This window comes from Callorhinchus milii, unplaced genomic scaffold, assembly GCF_018977255.1.
Source record: "Callorhinchus milii isolate IMCB2004 unplaced genomic scaffold, IMCB_Cmil_1.0 Scaffold3, whole genome shotgun sequence".
Lineage (NCBI taxonomy): Eukaryota > Metazoa > Chordata > Chondrichthyes > Chimaeriformes > Callorhinchidae > Callorhinchus > Callorhinchus milii.
Window position 1 is genome coordinate 50,971,947 of NW_024704744.1, and position 8,141 is coordinate 50,980,087.

Consider the following 8,141-nt stretch of genomic DNA (forward strand, 5'->3'; position numbering starts at 1 on the left):
CATATGTTTACCACCTAGATATGGAAATTCCCATGTGTGGAATAGGGTCTGCACTTTTGACCAAGCTCAAGGAGTAGATGTTCAGAACAGAGACTACACTTGATCTTAGCCAAAAAAGTTGTATTGTATTGCATCTGACGTGCTGAACTCCAAAGTGGAGATTTCTGCTGGTGAAGGGGTGACATGTTGAGCTGTTCAGCCTTCCTCTAAAGGCCTTGCAGATTCCACAGAAAGTGAGGTGCACTCTGCAATTTAGTTAAACCATTTTATGTTAGCTTCATGACCTCAAACAAGCACATCAGTCTGCAAAAATATAACCTCGTAATTTAATTTATTTCTCTTTGATCTACTGCTTTTTGGAACATGAACCTGATACGTGGTGTTAGGGGGAATCTTAATCATTCAGCAGTGCATGTTGTGGCTTGCCAAAACAAAAGGTCTTTACAGGCAATACATCCATTACTAGCTGATGTACTAGTCAGAAAGAACAGCCTATAACTGAGATTACTTGTTATATTTATCCATACAGACAAATAATGAAAGATTCTGTATCTATTTTACCCATTTATAGAGCAGACCAGCAACATTATCAATTGTGGGTAGATCGCAGTTAAAGCATCTCACTATAATGATAACCTACATTTGATATAACTTGGCACCTGAGCTGGGGATGGGGAGGGGAAAGATGACAAAAAACACAATCAAAGTGGTAAGTCTCAAGTCAAATTGCAGGTGAACAATAGGTTGTTAATACTTGCAAAGAAACTGCTTTCTACTGTAATTGTTCATTGTTGAGAATTATTTTACAAAGAATTACGGCATAGTAACTCGAAGACTCAGTGTGCTTTTCTTTTCGAAAAAGGAATCCAGCTTTTATTCCTGTTTCGCCCACAAATATACTGTCAATTCACTTTACAGCATATTCTGTGAAGCGCTTTGAGACGTCTAGAAGACATAAAAAGCTCTATATCAAATGTAAGGATTATTATTTCCAGCGCCTTGGGACGTCCTCCCGACGTGAAATGCGCTATACAAATATAAACTGTTGTTGTAAAGGCCATCCAGAAATTCTTACAAGCAAATTACCGTTTTTTGGTGGAAAACTATGCATAAAGGAAAGACAGGTGGCCAAATGAAGGCCAAGTTATAGAGAACAGACCTGCAAAATTATCAATCGATGGTATAATCAGCCTCTGGGGCCAGGCCCACTGTGTGAGCTGCCTACACTGTACAACATTCACGTTCTGACATTTACCCCAATTTATTTTACATAAGAAGTGCCACATCAATGTAAGTTGTTATTATTATCTATATGGAAGCTTGGATTCAAACAGACTGAGGTTAACATCAACAACAAGGATTTATACAGCGCCCTCCATGTCGGACGGCGTCTCAGCGCTTGAACCTTGGTTAAAGCCTTGGTTAGACCTCATTTTGAGTACTGTGTAGCTCCAGTCACTATACTACAGGAAGAATATTGAAGCAATGGAAAGAGTACAGCATAGATTTACAAAGATGTTACCAGGGATGAGTGGATACAACTATCAAGAAAAATCAGACAGGTTGGAGCCTTTTCTCTTTGCACGTGAAATGATTGAGAGAGGAACTGATAGTGGTGTTTATGAAAATGAAACGATTCAATAAGATGGATGTTAATAGACTGTTTCCACTTGTTGGTGAGTCCAAAACAAGGGGGAATAAATATAAGATAGCCAGCAGCAGATCTAAGAGGAAGTTTAGGAAGAATTTATGTAGATACAGGATGGTGAGAATGTGGACCTCACTGCTAGAAGTTGTGGATGAAGCAGTATCAACATCAAAATATTTAAGAGGAAATTTGATGCTTACACGAGAGAGAAGATGGTTATGGGAGAGGGGACTGTGATAGGCAGAGGTTCAGATGGGGCTCATATGGAATATAAACACCAGAACAGACAAGTTGGGTAATGATCTGTTTTGGTGTGGTATAGTCTGTATAATTCTATGCAATTCCATGTATTATAACCTTGAGTATGTTCTCCCCATCCCTCTGCCATGATCAAATAATCCATTCACTCTTACTTTCCAGGCTCACACACCACTGGGCTAGGCTGAGTGGATGAAGAATTAGTGTGCCACTAGCACACTTCAAAAGTGTTCCATAACTTTCTAATTAATTTTTTTTAAAAACTACCTTATGAAAATACAGGTATAGAATCTACAAAATAGCACTGTACACAAACAAAACTCCCAATCCCTTTACCTTAGCATTGAAAAAAATTCAACAAAGATGTGCATTCTGTCATTTTCACCTTCAGATCAAAGATCCCTAAGCAAGAACTGCTCTTTATGTCGGGATGTCCACCATTTCGGGCAAGAGGTAGCTGAGCTTCAGAAAGAGTTTGAACAGATTCAGCAATTAATTCTGGCGCAGGAGCCCATACTGGACGAGACACTGCAGAACCACGTAACACTTTCGATGGATAATAAGAAAATTAACAAGGAAGTTACCAATTATTCAACATCTGTCAAGCAAATCAACCAAACCTTGGAGAATTTTTCCATCCAGATAGATGGCTTGCAAGCACTTGTAAAGGACCTGGACACGTTCCTGAGGAGATTAGCCCAGGACCAGTATGAGATAAGGATTGGGATGCAGCAGATTAACTTCACTACCAAACAGAACTCATTGTGGCTGGAGGAAATCCAGAGGAAAACAGATGAGGAAACCTTGATTTTGCAGAAGGTCACGACCGATTGGCTGAACTCCACCAGAGTGTTTGGAGTTATAAAGGCTTCTGTCAGCAAGACAAATAATATGGTGAAAAAGATTCAGAGCAGTGTGGCCTACACCCTTCAGAAGATCTCGCAAAATTCTGAGGCTATGCATGACTTAAGCTTACAAATACTAACCGTGCATGAACAGTTTGAAAATATATCCACCTTTCTGGACGACCATGAAGAAAATATTCAGGATATTCTTTACCATGCAAAATATTATGAAAATAGGACAGCTGAAAGGCTGGAAACCATCAACAGGCGAATGGTTTCCCATGAAACCGAAATTAGCACCATTCTGGCTAACATAAATGCCACAAACAGTCATGTACACAGCATGATAAATTACATCAGTGATGTGAGGGGATCTTGCTCTAATGGCCTTAGTGCACATTCGGACGAGCTTTATTATCTCAACAATTCCCTGATGTTGATGCAGAGCACCGCTGAAAGCCTAAGGCAGCGTTACAATCTGCTGAGCACAACACTGACTGATGAAGTAAGTAAGCTTGGCGTTGTCATGGAGGAAATGAAAATTATTGACGTGAAACATGCGGACACCATCAAGAACTTTACCATTATGAAAGGTAAGCAATTCCATATTCTTATATTGAAACATTGAGATGCCAACGTGATGTGGTATATTCCACTTCCGCACAGATCTCAAATTCCACCTTAGTCTTAGCCTGTAAGCTAAGATATATTTTGTCTTAAAATTTAAGGTCAAATTGTGAATTGTGAATGCAGAATTGTGGAATATTTTTCCATTCAGCCTCAATTGGGAAGAAACCCATTTACGAAATGCAGATTCCAAATTATGGCTGAAATGAAGAATGTTTCAAAATCATCTTACAGACTAAGACTGGGTGAAATTTTGGTGTCTCAGTGTTAACAGCCGATGGTGACAATCCCTTCCTCCAATTCATTAAATCAGTTCCACTTCAAAGCTGCAGTTATTGAGCCAACCGGTGTTGCTTATGAACCTTAGGATTCAGCATCAGTTCAGGAATACTGGCTCACACTTAACATCGGAGACACCTCTTTTCCAGGGGTAATAATTCCTTAAAAAAAAAAAATAACAGCAACTTAAATTTATATAACGCCCTTCACACAGGGTAGCGTCCTGGAAGACTTATGGGGGCGGGCCATTCCCAAATTCGTCAAATTTCTTTTCGAAATCAAATTTTGCATCACAATTCTTTTACTGATTTTCTCCCCACTGGGATTTGTCTCTCTGGTCCTGGTCTGGCCTCCACTTGCAATTCCACAAGCACCTATTATTCATAGGTGAGCCTTGGCAGTGAGTGTTGGCAATCACTTGAATGTCATGGGTGTCACAGCCAAACCTGACCTCTCCACCCGGCTGCTACACCCATGTAAAAACCAATAGAGAATGCTCAAGAATGACCAGGAACTGTATCTGGATGGAGTTACTATCAATAAGTGATGAGACTTCTGTAACTCTTAGATGATCTTTTTTTAAAAAAACATGTATTTGCATGTAATTCACACATGTGCTTTTACACAGAGATTTAAACAGTTATGAGGAAGGAATCATGGTACGAGGAACTTGTAATCACACTGCAGTAACAGCCCAAGAAATGGAAGAAGGATGCATGTAAGGGTGGGGGTGATGGTCGGCTATTGGTGGCTGTTACAGGTTTAGTAGCTTAATCCCTTCTGTGGGTCAAATTGTCCTGCAGGTGGTTTCACTAGCAGAAGTCTATAAAAACAGTGCAAGCAGAGTAGGATTCTGAACATCATTTTTTTCTGCAAATCTCCCACTACTCTTCTTGGAGGTCCACCACTATATTTGTTAAATGTTGTTAAATGAGACATTCTTTTATGTGAAAGGTACTCTATATAATAACAATCCTTATAATAAAGATACTCTATATAACAAAAATAAGAAGTCCTTGCATTTGAATTTACACTTGTAAGGTCAAAACATCTCAAAGCACTTCAAGGGTATTCATTTGTCAAGGTATAGTTAGCGGCTGATTATTTATGGGAAAACACGACAGCCAATTGCCACCCAGAAAAATCCGCAAATCACCATGAAATAAATGAATCAATTAATCTGGAAGGCTGCTGGCAAAGAGGGAGCAACTCCTTTCTCTTTTTGAAGGCAGTTGGAGAATCGATGATCTGCACAAATTGGAACCGGCCTCAATGTGACTATGGAGCCAAAATGAATAATCAGATTGCACACAACGTATAAGTTGGCTATAACAATAATGTGCCAGTTCCCTCCCCCCCTCTCTCTTTCTCATTTCCTTTCTTTGAGTTTCTTTACATTTCTGTCTCTCTACCATATCTCTCTCTGTCGTGCACCGTCCCTTTACAATTGGCATTTTTCTCTCCTGTTGGTGAAGGTTCAATGAAAAGTCCAGAGTGATTGTAATTTGCAATACATTAACTGTTCTATCAAGAGGTTTTCTTTTTCACATACATATACACAGCTGTTACAACTTACAGAAACTTTGTGGAATGCTTTGAGACATTCTTAACAACACAGATACAAAATCAAATGCAAAGATTCATATTATTATCATCTTAAGTTTGGAGTTAAGATGAAAAAAACAAAGTATGATTTTAACATTTTAACTGTTGACATAGGGAATGCAAAACGAGCAGAAAATAGGGAAAAGAGTATGTACCTTCAGTGGAGGAGCTAGCACTACCACAGACTCAGTGAGCTGAATGATCTTCCTCTATACTGTGATTTCTATCATTCTCCCTCTTGAGGCATTTGATGAACATGATTATTGTTTTATATTTCACTGTATTTATGTACTTGCTACCCTAGGCATACCAGGTCCTCCAGGGTTGAAGGGAAACAAAGGAGAAACAGGGATCAGAGGAGCTACTGGTCTCATTGGAATAAAGGGTGACACAGGTGATCCAGGGCCCTCAGGAAAACAAGGTCCACGAGGTTTGGATGGAGTTCCTGGTTATCGTGGAGAAAAAGGTTCAAAAGGCCCAATAGGGAGCTCTGGTCCTAAAGGAGAGAAGGGTAGTCTAGGAAGGCCTGGTCTACGAGGAGAGATTGGTCCAAAGGGAGATCGAGGACCATTGGGACCAGAAGGCAAGTCTGGGTCACCTGGAGCCAGAGGACCAACGGGAATGCCAGGAGCTCCTGGGCATCAAGGCTCAGCAGGACTCAAGGGAGAAATGGGGCCTCGAGGGCCACATGGGCCCCCAGGGCCATCAGGATTGTTGACAGATGCACTTTGATTTATTTTTAAACTGTTTAACATTACACTTACTGTATCTTCATTTTATAGTTATTTTTCACATTATGTTATATCACAAAGGAAAACAGCTTTGTCTCTATTATAATCATCAATCAACAACTTGTGTTTGACTTTCAGGAAATTACCAAACTGCTGTGGAGTCACAGGAGCAAAAACAATTATTTTCAATCACCACAAGATAGACTATAAAAGCATGACACAAGCCATGCACAGTGACTAGTTTGGCAATGCTCTGAATTAGTGCTTTGGAACTAGCAAAAGGTTAATACATTTTGCAGGTTATTTTTAAGTTCAATTTCAAGATCCTCACACTTGTTTTCAAATCCCTTCATGCCCTGTCACCTCCCTACCTCTCCGACCTGCTTACTCCACCCAACCTACTACCTGCTACCTCCACTTGACTGACTCCAGCCTTCCGCATGTCTCTCATGCCCTCCGTTCCACCATCAGTGGTCATGCTCTCAGCCACTATGCCCCAAAACTCTGGAACACTCTTCCTCTAGCCCTCCACCTTGTCTCTTTCTTCCCCATTTACAGGTCATGCCTGAAGCCATTCCACTTCAGCTGTACCTACAATCACCTTCCCCAGCTCAGTGTCATGGTACACCACTATCAAGTGCTCTGGACACTATCCTGTGTGAGAAGCGCTCTATAAATGCTTCTTGTTGTTGTGTGACAAATCATTTTACATTGCTTGATGTAATCAACTTGTTGTTGTAATGAGTCTACCAAAGCCTGTTGGTAATGAGGTCTTAGCCTCTCAGTGTTTCAGTTTTAATCTTGTAACCTCATGCTCCAGCTGTGAACAATCAATGATATGGTTATTTAAGGGGAGTAACTGGAGAGTAACCTGGGTTTGTGAACCATACTGAAGCATGATAGATTCATTCTCTTTCAGGAGAGGTGGGGTAAGGAGATGAAAATGGAGTTTTACAGGTCATTGTAGCTCTACACCATTATCTTTTGACTACAGAATATAGTGAGCTTTGATCAGACAATGGGGTCATACCTGTGATATGTTGGGTGGTGAGGTAGCATTGAAAATGCAGCCTGTTTGGTGTTAAGTTGCATGCTGTGACCATTGGAGCAGTGGAACACAGCATTTGACTATTAATTTCCAAAATACCAACATATATTTTTGGTGGGTGGATATAAGATGATTATTCTGAGAGTTGGCACTCCTTGACTAGAAAGGCCACCGGCAACCAATTTTGACTTAAGTCAGGGAGAGGAATTTCTAGACTGTGAGTGGGCAGAATTTTCTCTCCAGATCACATCACAATGCTACAATTTCCACCTGAACATTGCCAAATATTTTAATAAGGGTTGAATTGAGGCATCATTCCTGTAATAGTCAGTCCCCATTCATTTGAGTCTGTAAAATGAGACCAGCAATATAACAGTTGTTATTATGTGGGGGCTGGTCAGCACCTCTGTATGATATTGTCACTGACATTACCACACTGTCAGTGCACACAGAAGGTAAATGACTACTCTCACAATCATTTCCAGCTGTCGCTGAGACCCCATTGAAGTCCAGAGACCTTCTGTGCCTGTTCCCCAAGCACAGATACCAGTCACATGTGGATTGAGTTACTCAGGTTTTCTGTGCAGCTGAAAGGCAGTAATTGCTCGTGGCTAAAGACAGTTCTGTGGCTTCAATTAACTTCAGTCAAACTGAGTGGGGGAGGGAGGTGAATTTGGATTTGTAAACAAATTTGGATCACAATTCTCTTTTCCTAATTTGCTCCCCACTGGGATTTGTCTCTCTGCTCCTCGTCTGGTCCACAAGCACCACTGGATACAAGGAGCTATTGTTCATGGTTGAACCTTAGAAGTGAGTGTTGGCAATCACTTGAATGTAAAGGGTGTCACAGGCTAACCTGACATTTCCACCCGGCTGCTATACTATTGTAAAACTCATAGAGAATTTTTAAGAGGGACTAAGGCTGAGGCCAATTCAGCCTCCTATATGGCCCCAGCCTTTCAATAAGTAATGATAGAAGGTTTAATTGAACATTTTAGTGATTATGATAATCAAACCCCACATTTTGAATCCTACTGTGTTTCTTACCAAAGAAGCTCCATAGCTGAACCGTGTGTTTCTTTTAAAGTTAATTACTTTTG

General features: G+C 40.5%; 1 protein-coding gene across 1 annotated transcript; it reads left to right on the forward strand.

Annotated features, from left to right (window-relative positions):
• Window positions 1-2,269: 2,269 nt before the first annotated feature.
• scara3 (scavenger receptor class A, member 3) lies at window positions 2,270-5,994 on the forward strand. The gene is made up of 2 exons (XM_042332880.1): window positions 2,270-3,344; window positions 5,567-5,994. The coding sequence occupies exons 1-2, from the start codon at window positions 2,270-2,272 to the stop codon at window positions 5,992-5,994; spliced, it is 1,503 nt and encodes a 500-aa protein (XP_042188814.1).
• Window positions 5,995-8,141: the final 2,147 nt, after the last annotated feature.